The sequence below is a fragment of the Cervus canadensis genome, chromosome 10 (genome assembly GCF_019320065.1).
Source record: "Cervus canadensis isolate Bull #8, Minnesota chromosome 10, ASM1932006v1, whole genome shotgun sequence".
NCBI lineage: Eukaryota > Metazoa > Chordata > Mammalia > Artiodactyla > Cervidae > Cervus > Cervus canadensis.
This window is the reverse complement of record NC_057395.1, coordinates 71846111-71868152: the sequence shown is the minus strand read 5'-3', so window position 1 is coordinate 71868152 and position 22042 is coordinate 71846111. Positions and strand designations below refer to the sequence as shown.

Here is a 22042-nt window from a genome sequence, read left to right as displayed (position 1 = left end):
CCTCATTAGGAAATTAGAGAGGCCTTCACTAGAACCCTCCACGCCTAGGTCATTCTCTATCCCTTTATCCTACTTATAGCTTAATGCAACATTATCACCATCTCACATACTATACATAATCTGTATACCTACTCATGTGACATCTTCGCTACTAAACATGTGAACTCCATTTTAAAATGCCTTTGATTTGCTTACTACGGGATCCCAGCACTAAGAAAGCCTCCTGGCATATAGCAGGTCCTGAGAAAAATATCTGTTAAATGATGATGAATAAATGTAAGCAAGAACGCAGGAGGCTGACACAGAATACCTGATCAGTCCAAAGCTGCCTCTGTGCTGCTCCCAGTCCAGTCCTACACAAACTCAACCAACAGACCCTCAGTCAGTCCCTCATGACAACAACTCACATTTAGAAGAGAATATGCAGTGGGGCAAAAAACATGTGCTTTGAGTTTAGAAAGATCTAGTCTTTTAGCCTTGGCTCTACTTCCTTGTCATGACTTAAGCAAGTTATCTAGTAATGTATCTGAATCTCAGTTTCTCAATCTAGAAAAATAGATAAATCACCTTTTTTAAAGAGTGTCACAAAAATCAAACGATACAGTAAGGCATGGAAGAATCCATGGGGTTTAATAACTAGAAAATGCACTTCTACAAGAGCAGGGTCATTGTTCTACTGACTACTGGATCCCGAAGGCCTAGATCGGTGTTCTAGAAATACTTACTAAATGAATAAACAAAGAGTTAACGCAACTGAACCAAAACTAGAAACCGTGACTCCGAGCTTTTCTCCCAGACATCACAGTAACAGCAAACTATCTTTCACAGAGAGGAATCTGATGAGGACTTAGTGGAAGCTAACCTGTGAACACCTGGGCAGAAGGAGAAAACCCAACCAACGTTAAACACTCAGAACTCATTGCTGGGCTTTCCTGGTGGCTCAATGGTGGAGAATCTGCCCACCAATGCAGGAGACACAGGATCAGTCCCTGGCCCAGGAAGATCCCACATGCCACGGGGCAACCACGCCCGTGCACCACGCCTGTGCTCTAGAGCATGGGAGCCGAGACGAGTAAAGCCCACGCGTCTTAGAGCCCGTGCTCCGCGGCGAGGAAAGCCACCGCAACGGCAAGCCCGTGCCCTGCAGCCAGGAAGGAGCCCCCACCTGCTGCAACTAGAGAAAAGCCGGCACAGCAACGGAGACCTGGCACGGCCAAAGTACAAGAAAGATCCTGACCTAACTGAGATCTGAGAGTCATTTTCCCCAGTTAGAACTAAGTAATGCACTTCACTGGACTAGGTTGGTTGGTATCAAAACTGCCACATTTAGTAGACAACAAAAAGCAGAGAGGGGAAAGAACCATGGAAAGGGGAAGATGAAACAGTCATCTGTCTAGATACATTAGTAGGAGAGTGTACATGAATACAGAGCAGAGAAAAGAAGATAGTGTGAGAGACCAGTGCAGCTGCACAATTCCAGAAGGTAAACTTACCGTTTTATTTCGTAATCGAATGATATCAGACACAGAACCAGCCCCACAGTACTCCATCACAATCCACAAGTCTGTGTTCTTAAAGTAACTGCCATAATATTTGACTACATGAGGGCTAGGGAGAGAGACAATACTAATTAGTGGAACAACCTTCAAACATCCCTATGAATTCATGCTGTAAAATACGTGAAAATCCATTTCTCAGTTCAAAAGATCCATTATTCGTATTTAAGGTTAAAATGGGCACCCTCTTGATAACAAATTAAAATTGTATTGATTTCTGGAGGCCAATAAATAACAGCAGTGCAAAAACTGTGTGGGTCCCTTAACCCAGCATTTCTAAGTCTGCAACTCACCCTAAGAAAAGAATCACAGATTTCAAAAAGAAATAGTTACCATAGTCACAGAACTGCTTAAAAAAGTGAAAATTTGGAAAGCATCTAATCGTCTGACATTAGGGAGTTTATTTAAGAAATAATGATATATCCGTATAATGGAATAACCATGAATCCATGGAAAATGTAATAGAAGAATACTTGATAAGAAGACTCTGTTTACCAAAACACAAACAAAAAAGGCAGGTTACATAATAGTGAGCACAGTAAAACTCCAAGACATACAGAAGGACATGTATACCAAGGAGTATTTAACAATGATTATCTCTCCAAAGGGAAACGTGGTTTTCCTTTCTGATTTGCATTTTTCCAAGAAGTCACATATACTTTGTAATAAGGAAAAATAAAACTACACTACAATCTATTATAAGGGAAAAATATTCAGAATTAGACCTGAAATATAAAGTCTTGAAGAAAGATTTCAGGAAAAAGTCAAAATCCCTTTAAAATGAAATAATTTGAAAAAAAAAAAAAGAATGCATCTTCTGAAGCTACCAGCTTTAACGAGCTAGATCATTATCAGGGCTAAGTAATATTGTGCAATATGGTAACGGAACAGGCTAAAACCAACTCAGTTGCATTAACTCTCAAAATTTCAAATGCCCCTTCATCCTTGGGAAACAAATTAAACAAACTAAACAAAATGACAGCATATCAGGAAAACACACACACACACAAGCAAAATGAATATTAATGGAGAAATGGATGAATAAATCTCTTAAGATACATAGTACCACATCTGCGCTCCCATCTCTGAATTTCTATAGTATTTATTGTCTCCATAAGGCAATTACTGTCAGGTATTTACTGCTGGAATATATCCTATACAATCATGCATCATCAACTAGATTTTCCCGTGCATATATAAGCCTGGGCTGTCCAATTACAATCTGCAAACTCCAAGAGGACAAGTGTGCTGCCCTGTATTTCTCTGTACTACTTATGATGCTTAGTATAGAGTAGGCTCTTTGAAATCGCTCATCTTTAGAGACATGTGCACACTGTTTGAAACACGGCTCTTACACAGCCTATCAAAAGTGGCAAAGTCCAACTTGCCCACTGGAAAGAGCTGCCATCATATATCTTATGCACAAGACAAAAGAAACTGCTACCAAAAACAAAACAAAAAAACTGCTACCTTACTCTGGTCCCTCCAAACAAGAAAACGGATGGTTTTAGCCAGTTGAGAGTAACCACATGAAAAAAAGAAAAAGGGGACTTCCTTGGTGGTCCAGTGGTTAAGATTGTGTCTTCCAATGCAGGGGATGCAGGTTCAATCCCTAGTCAGGGAACTAAGATCCACAGGGAACATGCCTCATGGCCAAAGCACCAAAACATAAAACAGAAGCAATACTGTAACAAATTCAATACAGATTTTATAAACATGGTCTAGGGCTTTCCTGGTGGTTCAAATGATAAAGAATCTGGCTGGACTGTGTGAGACCTGGGTTTGATTCCTGGATCAGGAAGATGCCCTGGAGAAGGAAATGGAAACCCACTCCAGTATTCTTGCCTGGAGAATTCCATGGACAGAGGAGCCTGGCGGGCTACAGTACATGGGGGTGCAAAGAGTCAGACACAACTGAGGAACTAACACTTCAAAAACATAGTCCATATAAAAAAATCTTTAAAAAATTTATTCCTGAAAAGGAAAAAGAAAAAAGGTGGGGAGAACAGAAGTGATTGCATTCACAAGTCTACAAGACTGAGGGGCTCCTGGGCAAAATGCCTAGCAGGTAGCCCCATCTATCTTAAGCTTTACCAACAAGAGAGACTGAGTTCATCTGCTGACCCAAAGAGCTTCAGAAGGACAAAGACAGCCTTGGGCTGCACAACTATCTCATTCTCAACTCCCAAGAGCTGCCCCAGCCCCTCAGTTTGTGTTTCTCAGTCTGAACTGAGGAAGCCTGCTCCCCTGAAGTGACCCCACCATGTTGTCATGGAAATTCGGGGCAAACCACGTGCATTTCTGCGGTCGCCTGTGGCCCGACTTCCTGCTTGCAGCATTTGACAAATCTTAGTTCCTCAAAAATAAACACTTAACTACTCTCAGTTGGAACAGTTTCTTAAACTTGTGAAGGAAGGGACAGAACAGTAATATATAAATAAGCGTTCTCTTTTTATAGGACTGTTTGCTGTTCTAAGGTTTCTGGAAGTAAAAGCATTTGAACTATCTCTTCTGAGCTGTCTGCAGAAATGTTTTCTCAGTAGGAAGTAAGAGAGATCATTATCAAAAAAAAAAAGGCTAGCCAGCACCACCTTCTGCCTCTTTGCCTCTTCTTCCTAGTTTTGAAAAGAGCTAAACTGAAACAAAACAAAACAACGAAGAAATAGAAATTCTGAAAGTTTAGCTGCTGAAACACACAAACTTTTTCATCCTTTTTTTTCTGAAAAGAAACATGTAGTAAGTCCACTTAACTCTCCCTTTTGCAAAATATCTAAGTTGATGCAATTCTAGGAATCAAACTGTAAATAATCACAGCAAATTCAAAACTGTTATTATCTCCAGAGCAACACCATAAGCCTTTACCTGTCACATTGCTGCATGATAGAGATTTCTTTGATTATCTCCTGCAGGTCTGATTCCACAGGAACTTGCTTAATAGCAACAATTTGACCGGTCTCTTTATGGATAGCTTTGTACACACTGCCATAGGACCTGTAATTGGGGGGGACAAGGATACGTACAAAGTCAAAACAAGCCAAGAGATTAAAAAGTGCTTAAAATTCAAACAACTCACCATTCTAATTTACATCCCCAGGTGCCCAAGACATATATACTTAGCTACACTTGCAAAACTGAGATAGCTAAAGTATTGATATTTTGGGGAAAAACTGTCCTTAAGAGAACTACTATCTTATAAACTTAAAATTTAGTGAATGTATAAGTATGAAGTAACAGTCATAAGGGCAGTAGCTACCACGTCTGCTGGAAGCAGCATCCTCTGAGGTTCACCCTTACAGAAAAGCCATGAAGGGGTCATTATCTCTATTTTACAGGCAAATGAGAAAAGGTTCAGAGAAGTTACACGACTTGCCCAAGGTTACATTAAGTGATAAATAAGCAGTCAGTCCAGGCTATGAATCCAGGTGTGTCAGAACACAAGGCCTATATTCTCTCTACGTTTGTATTAGGGCAAAAAAAAAAGGGGGGGGGGGAGGGTCCTTCCTTTTCTCGCACTCATTCTAGCATCACAAGGTCTTTTAGTCCTTGCTCCTCTTACTTGCAATAGTATTTAAAATATTAGGAAATTTTTACTCCTCTTTAATTCTTTTTATCTTTCGCTTCATCTTCCCTTAAGAGTTTATTATCAAGATAAATAAAAGGTTAGGTAGCCTTTCAATTTGGGGGCTATAAGAGCAATACAGGAGAAGGCAATGGCAACCCACTCCAGTACTCTTGCCTGGAAAATCTCATGGACGGAGGTGCCTGGTAGGCTGCAGTCCATGGGGTCGCACAGGGTCAGACACGACTGACGCAACAACTTAGCAGCAGCAGCAAAAGCAATACATTTAGAATCTAAAGACCCAGGACTGGAGTCCTACCATCACTACTTAACAGTATATTACAGTATATATCAGACATATTATTAACCTTGTACCTCAATTTTCTCACCTGTAAGATGACAACAACATTACAAGAGAATTGCAATGGTTAAATGAGGTATCATTATCATTATCTTACATAGATTATATATTCGCTTAAATCTTGGATGGCTGTCAGTGAAATAATGAGCAAATTGTCTTTCATAGTTCCCAAACACACCTGTTTCTTCATACTCCTTGGTGAAAAAAAAGATCAAAATAACAGTGCACCTAATACATCAAAGTAGCTGAGTGCTCTAGCTAACAAAATGCTACTCAAGGATTGTTTCAATGTGAAAGTCACACAAAAATTTTTTTTCAAGTCTATGCAAAGCACATAAAAAATTTCCATTCCATCAGACTCTTTTATTGGCAAAACTAATATGATGATATTTAAATGTTGCCTAAAACTTATTTTTTGCAAGGGAAAGACAACCACTGACCATGTGTGGAAGATCCAACCACTGCCTCTTCTTCCTTGCCCACTAGAAAAATCTGCCATCATATATCTTATGCACAAGACAAAAGAAATTACTACCAAAAAACAAAACAAAACAAAACAAAACCTGCTACCTTACTCTGGTCCCTCCAATCAAGAAAAATGAGGGTATTAGCCAGTTGAGAGTAACCACAAAAGTATAATGAAAAAAAGCAAGGGGGACTTCCTTGGTCGGCCAGTGGTTATGATTGTGTCTTCCAATGCAGGGGGTGCAGGTTCAATCCCTAGTCAGGGAACTAAGATCCACAGGAAACATGCCTTGCCTTATCTTCCTTGATAGGATAACCCCAAGATTTGTGACCAAATCTTTGTGACCAAATGCTTAGTCCCAGGGGATAAAGCCTGGTGGTCCAAGCCAGTCCCAGGATTCTGATCCCTTTCTGCCAGTGACTGAACTAGCAGTAAGTCTAAGACCCAGTACAGACCAGTGAAATTTGAGAGGAATTCTTCTGAAGGGTCCCTGGGAAAGACTTTCTTCCCTGATTAAAAAAAAAAAGAAGCTTACAAGGTGGCCCATTTTTACCTGCTTCTTCCTTTCCTGCTTCTAAAGTGGCCATCTTGAGACTGTGACTTACACAAATGCTAAATCATTATCAAACACTTAGCCATTCTGGAATTTTTCACCCCCAGATTTTTCTGCTCGTTATTAAATGCCCTTACTGGTTACACTGTTAGTTGGGTAGTCTGTAACTTTCATCCAAATTTGCTCTTGATACCCTAGGTCAAGGGTCCCCAACTCCCTGTTGGGAACCAGGCTCCAAGCAGAAGGTGAGTGGTGGAGGGCAATTGAGTGAGTGAAGCTTCATCTGGATTTGCAGCTGCTCCCCACCTCGCGCATTGCCACCTGAGCTCTGCTTCCTGTCAGATCAGCAGTGGCATTAGATTCTCATGGGAGCACACATCCTAACCTAAAGTCAAGGCAGAATAGCCTGAGATTGCCACAGGTTAGAAGCAAAGGGAATAATAAATGCAATATGCTTGAATCATTCTAAAACCATTCCCCTCACTCCCAGTCCCTGGAAAAAATGTCTTATATGAAACTGGTCCCTGGTGCCAAAACTGTTGGGGACCACTGCCCTAGGTCCCATATGTGTAAAGAAGTTCTTTATTTCATCTTCACTTTGGAATGAATTTTGCTGGATATAGAATTCTTCTTTGACAATAGCTTTCTCTCAGCACTTGTACTATAGTTTATCAGCTTCTATTGTTGTAGAGAAGTCAACTGTCACCAGGTTATCATTTTTCATGGGTAATCTTGGGCAATCTCTCCTGCAGTTCTTAAGACTTCCTCTTTATCCTTCACAATCTATAATTTTACTATAACTAGCAGTCGATTTATTTGGCACTTCATAAACTTCTTCAATGTGAAGACATATGTCTTTCTTCAAGTCTGGAAATTTCCTAGTATTACTTATTTCCTGTCTCTTCCAACTGTCTTCTAGAGTTCCTATTGGACCTAGAGTGGACCTTGTCAATCCATGCTGTCTCCCTAGTTTCCAACACTGCATTTCTGTCCTGCATTTTGTGATCAGTCTCATTTCTAGCTTTCAACTCACAAATTCTCTTTTCAGTTTGTCCAGTCGACAGCTTTTGCAATTTATTGGGCATTAGAACTTCAATTATTATAGTTTTCACTGTCAAGCCCTTCAACTGTTTCTTTTTCACGGGGCTGTTCATGTTAATAATTTTGTGTTTGTCTTTTAAGGATTTTATTCCCTACTTTTATCTTTTTGAAAATTGTAAACAAACATGAAATTCCATTTCAGATTGCTCCATTATTTCTATTTCCTTGGGTGGGAATTTCCTATTTGTTACGTCTGTTGATTATTTAATGGCACTGGATTTCCTCGTATGGGTTTTACTTTGAATGATTCTTTTCTATACAGTGCTCACTGTTCTTGAGCATTTCATGACATCGTGATGGTTTCACGATTTCCTTAGCTCAGTCATCTAGGCTGTACAATCTAAACTAGATCTTGCACTAGGATTTAGGGTTTTCAGCCCTCAAGACACCATACCTAAATATACTCCAGGCCCAGTTCCTATAGTCAGACTAGTCCATCTTTTTCCCCAGGCCACAGGCAACTGATACAAAAACTTCCTGCAGGAAGCCCAATCTCCTGACAACATGAAATGCTTTTCCCTCCTATTACTATGACAGCTATCTTTTCTATCCCTGGTCTATAGCTGGCTATGTATCCTTATATTTTAAAAACTAATTTTCATTCATTATTCTTATATATTTGAAATGGAAAAGAGAGGTTCCTGCATGCACTTACTGAGAAATCTTGCCTAGAAAACCCTCCACACCTCGCTATGCTATCTTGACAGCCAAGAAAACTCCAAGAGCTCATATGAACAATTAAGATTCACAATTCCAGACTGCACTTAAGAGCACAATTTAGAAGGCTTCAGCACGAACCACTTGCTGAAGGTAAGTCCAAGACCTGACTCTCTACAAAAAAAAACTACAGTGACTCAATGAATTTTAACTGGCAGAGAACAAAACAAATAATACCACAAAGGAGGTGCTTCACACAAGCTCTGCAAGGCAAGGGTCAATGCAGAGAATTAGAAATTATACAGTATCTGAGGCCAAATTAACCAGGTATCAGTCTTAACCACATCACTCACTAATTACAAAACTATGGGCAAAATGTTTTTGCTCTTCTCCCCTGATTAAAAACTTAAATGAGTCAATGGGTAAAACTTTTAAATATAATGGAAGAAAGGTGAAAGCTCTAATCAAAACACTTTCTGAGGGCTGTCCATCCATTCTGGTTTGGAGCTGTGGCCCTGCTCTGCCAAAGATCCACGATTTCCTCCAAACACAGAATGGCAGCAGTCTTGGGAATCCGACACAATCCTTTAGCCAGGGCTCACTACACAAGGCGCAAGTCCATGCCAGTTCACAACCCATTCATTTTCCAGAACCATGGCATGGTCTTTTGTGTTCAGGAAGGAAGTGCAGTTGAGGTCTTCCTTCAGGATTCTGCTGATTAAATGAAGCTTGTTCAGGCTCATTCAGTCAGGATGGTAGAAATGCAAGCACTTGTGGTAACATTTAAAACAACAATATGATGACAACATGCGAAGATCTGAAGCTTTGTTTGTTTTCTTTCTGGTGATAGATTTACAGGGACATCTCCAAGGTCCTTAAGGAAGACATCCACAGATCTAAAATGTAATTTAAAATAATCATAATTAGCTTAGTTTCTCCTTACATTATATTTCTGATCACTCTCTATCTGCAGTTTTCTTTTGACATTCCTCAAACCCAATCCACCCAAACAGAGCTCCCTTCAAGAACATCTAAATATACTTTAAGACTTAAGATTTAACTTTGTTTGGGCAAGATAATATCTGAAAAGTGCTTCTATTGATATATTTAAAAATAAAATAATAGTTGCCATTTACTGAGCCCTTACTAGGTGACAAGCACTGTACTACATACTGTAGTCTCATTATCTCATGTAATACTCAATGCAATCCTATGAGGGAGATGTTAATATCCTCACTTCATAGCTGAGGCTTGTGAAGCTTCAAGATGTTCATCAACCTTCAGAGTCTATGTTCTTACTGCTCTAACACACTTTCATTAAAAATAAAACAAGTCAAAAATAAATAAATAAATAAAACAAGTCAGTTACATACCTAGTCAATTATGCCTACCACTCTTGATCTTATTTTAAGTATAACCTGTAAGCATGGTTAGATTAAGGGCCTTGCACTCACTACATGGAGGAAAATACAGAGGATATCACGCTAGAGTTGAAAATGGCAGGCCAAAGACATAGAGGGACTGGATTTTCTTTCCCCATACCTTTAAGGATGCCAAGTCAACTTGTAGTTTCAGATTCATCATGTACTTGTCTTTTAGTAGCACAGATGTTGTCATCTTTTACTTCCCTTCTCTGCTTGATTTCTTGCTTGATTCCAAAGAGTATTTTTCCAACTTTCTAAAAGATGATGACTAATGTTTTTCACAAGGAGGTAATCCATGAAATCCTATTCCATGTAATCCAGGATTGGGTTTAGCATTTGTTATCTATATTAGGCATAAATAACACTGACTCCAAAATAAACTTATGATATATAAAAGCTGATTGTACAGAACAAACACTAATTAGACAATAGACATTTTTATAAATTAACATTTCAGGTCTTCTCTTGAACCAGAATTACTTCCAAGAGATTTTACATAATACACACACACCCACACATTTACATGCTTATTGATGTATAAACTACCTCTGAAAAATACATAAAAAACTGCTATATTGGTTGCTTCTGGGTGGCTGAGAGAGATAAGAGGCAGACTTTTTTCAGGCCATTTTTTATGCCTTTCAAATCTTGAATCATGTGACTTGATTACCTATTCAAAAATGAACAACGAAAACTTTGAAAGGGTGTCTGATATTTTAATGTCTTGGTCATTACAGAAGAAGAAATAAATATACAAATATCAAAAGTATAAAAAATTATGATGTAACCTTTATTGTATCACGAAAGCCAATGATGGTCACTATCTATTACCAAATATCATACTACTTGTATTCTATAAACTCATTCACAAATCTGTGTTTCAAGAAGTCCTCCAGTTCCCAACCGGGGATCCTAGATCTCTTAGGAAGTTAGGTAGTGTAAAGGTAGTGACAGTCCTTGATTTATTTTCTTTGATTATTTTCTTGATTTATTTGGGAAATGTATTTCCCAAAGTGACTAATGAAAATGCTGGATTCCTTTTTTATTTAAAAAAAAAAAATGAAACAAGTAATTGCATATCTCTCACAGGCTATGAACAGAAAATTAAAGTATGTCTGATTAATAAAATTTCTTGAACAAAGTATAAACTAATTAGTGTTATCTGTTGAATAGATGTAGTCATGCATACCACAGATTTTATGAGAGAAAACAACAGATGTCCATGGTACTGAAAAGACCAGGAATCACTAACTCTGTCTATCGAGTGATTGGGGGATGAGAGAAAGGGCATTTCAAGCTGTAAATTTACCTCCCACCCCACCCAGAGCAAGGCTGATATGCAATATTTCCCTTTCTTTTCCTTAGCTTTACAAATTATTGCATGAGAAAGGTTCATATTCTGCTGGTGTTGGGGCAGGAAAAAGACTTGAGATCTACTAGTCCACCTATGGAGAAGGCAATGGCACCCCACTCCAGTACTCTTGCCTGGAAAATCCCATGGATGGAGGAGCCTGATGGGCTGCAGTCCATGGGGTTGCTAAGAGTCGGACACGACTGAGCGACTGAGCGACTTCACTTTCATGCACCGGAGAAGGAAATGGCAATCCACTCCAGTGTCCTTGCCTAGAGAATCCCAGGGACGGCGGAGCCTGGTGGGCTGCCGTCTACAGGGTCGCAGAGAGTCAGACACGACTGAAGCGACTTAGCAGCAGTCCACCTACATTTTTCTGGGCACTCACCCTTCTCCAAGCTTCTCCAAGACATCAAACACTTCTTCTGGTTGTTTAGTTAAACTATCTTCATCCAACTTTTTCAGCTGCCTGTGAATGAAGAAATTTAAGCATAAAATAACATTGTACTTAGCAGCAAATTGCGAGAACACAAAATACATTATTTATTTTACAATTAGCATCTGAGGAATTTCTCTACAAAGCCTACGTTGGTAAATGCCAATAAAGGCAAGCTAAGAGACCTTTAAGGGAAGCTGAAGGGCTGGTCTGTGGAAATGTTACTTGTGTCCCGGGTCACCTTCATGAGCAAAATCAGTACCGGAGGGTAAAGAGCTACCATGAGGCCGACTTCAGTTCCACAGGTCTAAGAATTTTCTAACAATAAAAGCTGCTCTGAAGTGGTTTAGACTGCAATTAAGAAGTCCCTAGATTCCCATCACTGGAGCATCTAGACAGAAAACGAGTTCTTGTGTAGCTGAAATGCAGTAGAGTAGATTTAAGCATTAGCTAGAATCCGTTTAAATCTTGAGATTCCATCAACTAAGATGGCATAACTCTGTTCAGAAAAGATGCTTAATGCAAGCTTGGTAATGAACTGAAACGTGGTCTTAGATTGGAGGTCAAGGAAGATGGAGAAGAATCTTGCTCTCCATTAGCAAGATTTTGGTACTTATTTTTGTTGAAACACATGGATTCTATAAGGTATCACAGAAACAGAAAGTGGAGAGCACATGCTTAGATGTGATTAAAAGTGAAAAAATAACCAGACAGCTGGAAGTTTCAAACAGTCTCACCAAGACTCTCCTGGGGTGACTGTGTAGCTGACTATTCCCCAAAATCAAAGATTTTGCACACAACTTCCAGATAATTCAGATTTTTCTATGACAAACCATGATCAACACAGAGGTTATAAATTAAGCATAGGTTTTTTTTTTTTTAACTGAGAACTGTGAAAATTGTTAACAGTCTTAGATGAGCTGTCTGCTAAGGAGCATTTGTGTGCGTGCATGTGTGTGTTCTACACCATGGTTTCCTGAAACTACAAAGGACAACAAAGAAAGGGGAGCTCAGGAAGTGGTGAAATATGGAAGCAGTCCCCTGGAAATTTCTTTGTAAAGAAAAATGTTTAAACTAGCTGGACAATACCAGCTTTTACAAGGAAAGATGAACTAAAATACACACGCACACAAATGTGTACCTTCCTAGAGAAACTGGCAAAACGGTAAGAGAAGCCAAAAAACCCCCACATACCTGAACACATCAAGTGTATCTTCCAGTAAACGCTGATTTCAAGAAGACAATCTCAACAGGATTTTATAAAATATCAAAGACTAGAGAAAGGGAGAACTGCTCTAGGTCAGTAATTGCCATGACTTGAAAATTAACCAAAGAAACAACCACACTGACCTTTGAAAATCAAAAGGTCCTAAAAATTAAATTCCAATGACATCACAAAAACTCCCAGGTTCAAAACAAAAAGGGTTGAAGTGAAACTTCAATGTCAGAAGTGAAATTTCTATGAACCCAGAAATCAGAATGAACATCTCACAATGGGGATGGGGGGGCAGGAGTGGGTAAAGCATTGATTTGTAACTGTATAAACAATGGACAATACCTCTTTTCTCAAGTATAAAGTTTTATAAACAGTTTATGTAAAGAAAGATCAGATGTGTCCCTTCGAAGTGGTGGCTTTGTGGTTTATAAAGAGCAAAACTCACTATTTCAACTATTAGAAACACGGCATAACAAAGGAAACCGCCACTGCCATGAGACAGCTGCAGGCCTCTGATAATACTCTTGACAGACAAACTTTATATGAGTGTTCAGATGCTCCTTTAAAACAATCTAGGTGGGGTTTTGTTTGGTTTGGGCTTAAAGGATCTCATCATCTCTGGTGCCTGAACCTAGAGGTGGTCTATAAGAACATTTGCTAAATGGACTAATGAATGCAATGAGGAGAATCATAAACCTTTCTCAGTACTCTTCATGAGCTTTCAAAATTAAAAAGAAGTTCGCCCCGAGAAAGTATTACTGTGCTATCAACAAATAACAACTCTATGGAAAAACTTTTGACAAGGGACTCAATGATGTTTTCTACATGAGTCTTCATGGAAGAAGCACTCTAAGCAAACAGCCCAACTCTGATGATTCAGCCCTTTCGACCGTACTTCCCCAGGTCCTAGGTAGTTTCAGTGCTTGCTCATAACTGAACAGGCTGAGCCAACACAGCCTCCAAGGACTAGATACCAGGGGATGTTCCACTCCTAAGTCAGCTGCGTGGATGGTCAGTATCCCAGAAATGCACTCTACACATTCCACCACAGTATTAGGATCTAATAGCAACTCACTTCTTAAAATCATAAACTTCTAAAAAATAAACAGAAAGTGAAAAAACATAAAACTCCTATGCAACCTGTCAACCTTATCGTTATTCTCTTGTTGTTGGTTGTTGTTTAGTCGCTAAGTCACGACCAACTGTTTTGCAACCCATGGACTGTAGCCCGCCAGGCTTCTCTGTCCATGGGATTCTCCAAGCAAGAATACTGGAGTGGGTTGCCATTTCCTTCTCCAGGGGATCTTCCCGACCCAGGGATCAAATCCGACTCCTGCACTGGCAGGTGGGCTCTTTACCATCATCATTCTCTTAGACACACGCAAGTATCAAACTCAGGAACACAAAGAGCATTTCCTACCTTGGGATTGCTTTCCCTTATTGGAAACACATGCCATCTGAATCTCTGAAAAGACACCAGTACCTTTCCAAACACAAATAAGGATGTTCATGAAGTCATAACTCACTGGTCTGGCTAGCTCCCAAACCTCTTTCTCCCATCTTAGAACTTTTGTAAGTTTTTTTTTGTAAGATTATTTATATATACCTATTCTCTTTCCACACAGAATTCGTTATGTGATACAACAAATATGTAAGATAAATGGATGGAGCTTTTCAATGAAAATAAAATTTACGTGCCCACCCCAACCTCCTCAAACTCATGTTAAAGTCTTAATGCTCAATACCTCAGAATGTGACTGTATTTAGAGATGGGGCCTTTAAAGAGCTAGTTAAGGTAAAAATGAGGTCACATGGGTGGGGCCTCATCCAACACGACTGGTGTCTTCGTAAGAGGAGATGAGGACATAGGTACAGAGGGAGGACCGTGTGAAGACACGGGAAGGAGGCAGCCATCTGCAAGCCAGGAAGTGAGGCCTCAAAAGAAACAACCCTGCTGATGCCTAGGCCTCAGACTTCTAGCCTCCAGAACTGTGAGAAAATAAATTTCTGTTAACTCATGCCATCTGTGAGATCAACATGGCAGTCCTAACAAACTAATATCACTGGTAATAAAGTTAACTGGCTGAAAGGCAGTTCACTAGCTATGATGAGCAGGAAAGCACCTGTCATTCAAGAATTCAACCCTGCAGAGGATGGGATGATTTCAGAGAACAGCATCATCGAAACATATACATTACCATATGTAAAACAAATAACGGATGAAGCAGGGCACCCAAAGCTGGTGCTCTGTGACAACCTGAGGGGACAGGGTGGAGAGGGAGATAGGAGAGGGGTTCAGGATGGAGGGGACACATGGATACCTGTGGCCATATCATAGTGATGTATGGCAGAAACCATCACAATATTGTAATTATCCTCCAATTAAAATAAATTCAAATATAAAAAAAGAATTCAACCCTGTAACACTTTTCTCTTGCACATTTAATAAAATTTTTAAAATCCAAAAGGCACAGGAATGAGTGTGTCAAAAACCAAAAAGGTTTACTTTTTTGCCCAAGATTATACAGCATAAAGTAAAAGCAGAAACAAAACTCAGATTCCTAATCCTCTCTTCAATTAAACCAGCACGTCCAGGAGAGAACGAACATATTTCAGAAGGAAATATAACCAGTGTCCATTTATAATTGGATCTACGGTGCAACAGCAAATACCTACTAATATACACAAGGCCCTGTGAAACAAGGGTACTCCCAGAGAAGAATCAGAGTGATACAGCTAAGAGCATGGACTTTGGACCAGACTGCCTGGATTAAAATCCCAGCTCTGTCACTTAGTAACTGCAACTTCTGGCCAATTGCTAACCTCTCTGGGCCTCAGTTTCATCACCTGAAAACAGAGATACAGGTGAGAAGACTGCTGTGATGGTCAAACGAGTCAACAGTGAAGGTGAACCATATGAAACTAATATTTTTATACATCAAAAATGGTCAAATATCAGCAAACCCGTCAGGTTCAATGAGAGACATGGAAAGCACTGAGAATAACATCTGGCACCCAGTAAGTGCTAGATGGATGCAATAATCATTTTATTTCAGACTCAGCGCACTACAGTAGGGTGACTTACGAGTCTGTCCCAACCAGCTATTTGCCTTCTGCAGTGTTTGTGCACTTCAAACAAAGCTAAGGGCACAGGCCCAGCTGTGGAACCCTTCCCTTCACCTCTCCACTGCCCCGCACTCCCACACACTGAACACTTCCTACTTTAGAGCTCATTCTGCTACAGGAAGTCAGAGGGCTCTGTGAAATTGAAGCAAACTTCATGGCACCTCAAGCAGTACTCTCCATTTTTCTCCAGATGTGGCAGAGTGATTGAAAAAGCCCGGGGGGTCCACAGAGCAAACCACTGATACAACTGCAACCAACTCAGGAGGTCAGACTATCTAGGATCGGCCACTTCCCCAATCTTGACTTAAAACAGTTCCAGGGAGCAGTAGGATTTGGAGCTGATACAAAACAATAGAGACCTGAAAAAAGGGCACAGCGTGGCTGAGTCCAGTAAGCCAGACCTAGAGCAAAAAAAAAAAAAAGGAAACACACAGGATTGTCTCTCAACTCTTCTGGGCCTCAATTTGCCCATCTTGAAAACAGCCTCTTATTTCTCTATCTACCTCTCAGTGCGGGAGTGAGGAAGATTAGGAAGATCCTGGATATCAGAGAGGAAAGATGCCATCATCTAGAGGGGACACTACCAAAAACATCTAAATCGCTGCCCTGCACGAAGCCTCCCTTACTAGACCTTCCACCTGGCACGGCACACCTTCGGCCTCAGGCAGCAAAGCTTCTCCCCTCAACAGACCCTCCCCACTGCACCTCTGGTGGGACTCCCTCCCTTAGAAAGTCTGCCCAGCTCTCCTCTCTGCTAGTTCGCGACCCACCCCTTAGCCAGACCCCCCTCGTAGGTCCTCATTTGGCTTAAGCATCCTCCCTGTCCCAGTGAGTCCCTTCTAGGACAGGCTTCACCCAGCGGCCCCCGCCCTCAGCAGGTGCTCTCCCTAACTTGTCTCCAGTCCCCCAGCGGCTGCCCTCCCCATCTGTCCCCCACCTTCCGCCAGGATGTCCGCCTCGGCAAGCGATCTCTCTAACCAGCCCCACGTTTACCCCCGGGGGCCGGACCCCCACCGGCCGGAGGTTCCCCCATTCAGCAGGTGCCCCTTCAGCCGGATCACCTCGCCCCGCAGGTCCGTCCCCTCCAAGGGGGCTCGCACGCCCGGGTCTCCCCTCCGCCGGTCCCCGTCTTTCCCTCCCTCCACCCCCTTCTTCTAAGCCAGCGGCCCCTCACCGGCGCGGCGGGTTCCTAAGCTGCACCGTCTCCATGGCGCTGCCGGCAGCCGCCCAGACCCGTTCACTGCTCCATCCTCCCCCGGGACCTCCTCGATCCCGCCCAGCAGACCCTCCCACACTTCCGCTTTCCGCCCCTACCGGAAGCCGCGTGCTGCGCGGGAGCGGGGCGGGGCCGCGAGGGCTGGCCCCCGGGTCACGTGGTGCGGACACAAGTCACGTGGTGCGCCGGGGCGCGGACCGGCAACCGCGGAACCGTGGAGGCTCCTCCCGGGAGGAGATTTCAGTCAGGTCTCGAGATTTGGCGTTCTTGTCTCTCTGCGACACTTCGCCCAAGACACTCGGTCTGAGACCCAAGAACTCATCTCTGCCTCGCACCCTGCCCCCCTCGTTTCTCAGACACAGATACTGAGACTTCCTGCGAAGAACCGACTTAATAAAAAACTGTCAATTCTTAACCAGCCAAGTTTACACTGTTGCTGGGAAGCGCTGCTGCCGGTATTACTGGAGCTATTTGTGGTTTTCTTACGTTCTTCCGTGGTTGAATTCTTGTTCCAGGTGGACGGTGGAACGTGCATAACGTCTCCTTGGATGTCACGGAGCATCAGCCTACAAACTGCCCCACCCTCGTAAGAGCCTTACCTTTGACTCAGCTTGCAGACAAAAACTAGCCAAGGTTTATTAAGCTCTTGGGGCCTCCCAGGTGGCGCTAGTGGTAAAGAACCCCGCCTGCCAATGCAGGAGACAAGAGAGACGGGTTACAACTGTGGGTGGAGAAGATCCTCTGAAGGAGCGAATGGCAACCCACTCCAGTAGTCCTGCCTGGAGAATCCCATGACCAGGGGAGCCCGGCAAGGTACAATCCATAGGATCGCAAAGAGCTGGACACGACTGAAGCGATTTAGCACACGTTAAGCCGAAGAATTGATGCTTTTGAACTGTGGTGTTGGAGAAGACTCTTGAGAGTCCCTTGGACTGCAAGGAGATCTAACCAGTCCATCCTAAAGCAGATCAGTCCTGGGTGTTCATTGGAAGGACTGATGCTGAAGCTGAAACTCCAATACTTTGGCCACCTCATGCGAAGAGTTGACTCGTCGGAAAAGACCCTGATGCTGGGAGGGATTGGGGGCAGGAGGAGAAGGGGACGACAGAGGATGAGATCGCTCGATGGCATCACCGACTTGATGGACATGAGTTTGAGTAAACTCCGGGAGTTGGTGATGGACAGGGAGGCCTGGCATGCTGCGATTCATGGGGTCGCAAAGAGTCGGACAGGACTGAGCAACTGAACTGAACTGAAGCTCTTACCATGTACTTGCCATTTTATATTATCTCATTTAATCCTTATGTCAAGCCTGTAACTATCCCAGTCTTATCTATTATTTTCCACTGCTTATCATGTTCTCGATACTCTACTACTAACTCAAAATGGCAACCCACTCCAGTATTCTTGCCTGGAGAACCCCATGGACAGAAGAGCCTGGCAGACTACTGTCTATGGGGTCGCAAGAGTTGGACTCGACTTAAAGACTAAACAACTACTACTACTACTACCTCACTTAGTAGTTTTAAAACTGTTTATGTTAGGTAATATTACTCTCATAAGGCCAGAGAGGTGAGCTCACATAGCTAAAAGTATAGGTTTGGGGATTTAAATCCAGATGGATAGAATTCCAGAGCCTGCACCACCAAACTGGACAACCACTTGGACCCTCTCATTGGGCATGAGAGTCAAAGCTTTGGCTCCACTCAGAACTCCAGTTCCAGCTATGGAAATTCATAAATCCTCGGTTGCTACCACCATCAATGAGTATTAAGAAAATGGAAAAATCCCAGTTTGCTTGTAGAGAAAGTTACTCAAAGCAGTGTCTGGTATGCCATCTACAAAACTTTAATGCCTGAGCAAACCACCTTTCAGGGTCACCAGGTATGGACCACCACGTGTTAAAATCAGAGTAATGGGGTCATTTTCCTGACACATGAGGAAAATATTTACTGAAAATCTACTAGGTGCTGGGCACAATTCTAAGCTATCTTTAAAACCTTATGACATAGGAGTTATCCTCATAATTCTGCTTCCTGGTGTCAGTCAGGGGCAGTCAACATTTGGACAAATCCCTGTCCAAAATGGCTCACTCACAAGGCTGACAAGTTCCTGCAGGTTATTGGCTGGGAGCCCACTTGGTGATCAGGGATTTGGGATGGGGTTGGGGGGGGTGGACTCCACTTTTCTTGAGCCTCACAGAATAAAGGTTGAGTTCCAAAGTATATTTCTGGAAAGAGGAGGAAGGTGTCACGCCATTCTATGGCATAGAGTAGGCAGATACGTAATGTCATTTCCCCTGTTGAAGGGGCAGCTGAAAGACACTCGTGAATTAAAGCTGAGTGGATATGAGATTCCATCTCTTATTAGGGGATTGACAAGGTTCTAGAAGAGCATGGAGAACTGGGAATATTGTTTCAGTTATTTGGAGAAAATACAACTTGCCACACGTGTACTTGTCTGGCATACTACTTGTCTGGTGTAACACTTAGTATATATTCCATTTCAAACAGTTGAAGAAGACTCTAAAAGGTGGCTTAAGACATCATGCATTTGTTGGGCAGCACTCCTTATGTCTGCAGGCCTGTGTGTGCCAAGCTTCAAGACCAAAGAAAGAGCCCAGAATCAGCAACAGAGACATCAGTGGTTTAATAGATGGAGGATGTTACACATCTGAAGCAAGGTCCTGGGGTGCAGGACATGGCAGGCAGGACACAGTGGCAGTCTTTGCTCCCCAGCTGGGAAACGGAATTATCAGTTACAGAGGAATTGATCTCAGGTGGGCTCATTAGTAACCAAGGAAACCAGCAAAGGGGCTAGCCATTCACCACCCCTTTGGTAAGCTGTGATTAGCTGGGGCTTGGGACAGGTACATAGGAAGGTCAGTCATGTAAGTAGGATGTAGGTGAAGCAGGCTCTGTTTGGGCAGGGGATGTACAGAGAATAAGAGAACAGCCATTTGAGTGGCCCAACCGTATCACATTTCTTGTTTATTACTAAGAAGTCCAGGAGTCACTTGTAGGGTTGATTCACTGGCACAACAAGGTCAATTTCATCATTCCCCCTGGCCCAGTTCAGCATGTTGGCTTTTCATTCTTGTGCTTATTGACCCAGATGCAAAATGGCTGCCAAAACTCCGGGTGTCATATCCTTAACCCAACAGAAAAACATCAAAAAAGGCTATTTGAAATCCTGTATCTCTTACCTGGGAAGGAAACCTTTCCCATAAGCACCCAGCACACATCCTTCTGTCTCATTGGCTAGATCAGGGTCACACGCTCACTCCTTGCCCAATCATTGGTAAAAGAATGAGATTATTATGATTGCTTTAGAGAAATCTTGATTCATTTTCTAGGCCCAGACAATCTCAGGCAAAATTATGAAAGTAAAGATGGAGGTTGTTGAGTAGATAATCATTTGTGTGTGTGTGTGTTTGAGTGATCTGGTTTGCCCACCCCACTAAGTGTTCCTTCTTTGCTTTTGTGGGGCCTGTGTTGTACTAAGGGGATTCAGATGAAAGAGCTACCCAGCCCTCAGAAAGTTTAAGGTCTGGTTGGGTTATGAGTTTACACAAATAATTACAGTTGACCCTTGAAGAGCATGGGTTTTAGCTGCATGGGTCCATGTGGATTTATTAAAATAAATGTGTGCTACAGTATTACACAATTTGAGGTTGTTTGGATCCCAGGATGCAGAACCTCAGACAAAGAGGGGCAACTAAAGTACACATGGATTCAGTTGTGCAGCAATTGATGTCCCTAACCATCAACTGTGTGACTAAATACCTGACGGCAGAGACTAGGTTTTTGTTGACAAAACTTCATAAGTGCGTGTTGCATGCCAGATCTTACAGGGCCTGGGGAGGAAAAAATAAGACCTACTCACTGCCTTTAAAGACCTCACAGTCTAAGAAACACTGTAAACTAATGTGAAATAAAATACATATTTTATGGCAAGACAAGATTTTTTTTTTTTTTTTTTTTGCTGTGCTACATGGCATGTGGGAGTTTAGTTCCCGGACCAGGGATCAAACCCTCGCCCTCTGCGTTGGAAGCATGGAGTCTTAACCACTGGACCACCAGGGAGGTCCCAGGAGAAGAAAAACTTGAACATAAATGTTTTTCTCTGCCCTTTGGCCTCCTCTGTCCCCTCTACTGTGCATTATACATCTGCATTACACATCAACCAAACCTCCCCATTGGCAGAAATACCTGCTCAACCATAAAGAGCAACATTCTGCTAGCATCAAAAGAACTTCTTAAAAGATGACATTCCTTCTTGATCTTGTAAGGGGTCATGATGACAGTTGCCTTCTGTCTCAAAAAACTTATATAACTGTGCCCTGACTTCTAATGTGTGGAACAGTTTTCTGAACTGAGATGCTGGTCCCAGGTTACAATCCTCCAACTTGGCTCAAGTAAAATTTTCCACTTCTTTATTAGATTGACTATTGATTAATTTTCATCAACTGACAGTCACAGAATAAGAGCTAAATTAGGAATACAACCTGGGAGCAATAGGAGCAGAGGAGGAAAATTATAAAGGAGATGATGTTTGAGTTGACTTTTGGCTCAGCGAGGATTAGGCAAGAGAAAAAAAGTGTTTGGAAAAGAATCACAGGAAGAAGAGAGCATAAGCAAAGGTTAGGAAGCAACGGAAACAGCATAATGTGCACAGGTAGCAACAAGCAGCTTAAAAAAAAAAAAAAAAAAACCGGAGTAGTAAGTGGGACATAGAGTGAAGTCAGATGAGGCTGATGATAAGCTCGTTTCCCTCAGCGATTTACATCAACCTATCAGTGCATTCCTTTATAAAATCAGTATCTATAGGTAACTAGGTGACAGTTTCCAGCCCAAGTGCCTTTGCACTTGCTAACCCTCTGTCTGAACCAGCATTGCCTACAATATTCTCAGATCTCAGCTCAATTGTTAGTCTCTGGGACATGTCTTTCCCATCCCTCTTACTTAAGAAGTCTCCACGTGGTCACCTTCTATGGCATTACTGTTTTGTTTTCCTTAGA

The 22042-nt window shown here is 42.0% G+C and overlaps 1 protein-coding gene across 1 annotated transcript in view; it reads right to left on the bottom strand.

Annotated features, from left to right (window-relative positions):
* STK4 (serine/threonine kinase 4) overlaps positions 1 to 17093 on the bottom strand; it is a 90362-nt gene extending 73269 nt beyond the window's left edge. Inside the window, exons 1-4 of the mRNA XM_043479139.1 lie at positions 16981 to 17093; positions 11417 to 11497; positions 4419 to 4547; positions 1494 to 1608 (exon numbers count right to left, since the gene is read on the bottom strand). Coding sequence (XP_043335074.1) covers positions 1494 to 1608; positions 4419 to 4547; positions 11417 to 11497; positions 16981 to 17015 — 360 coding nt within the window. The 5' untranslated portion in view covers positions 17016 to 17093. The remainder of the gene's footprint in view (positions 1 to 1493; positions 1609 to 4418; positions 4548 to 11416; positions 11498 to 16980) is intronic.
* Positions 17094 to 22042: the final 4949 nt, after the last annotated feature.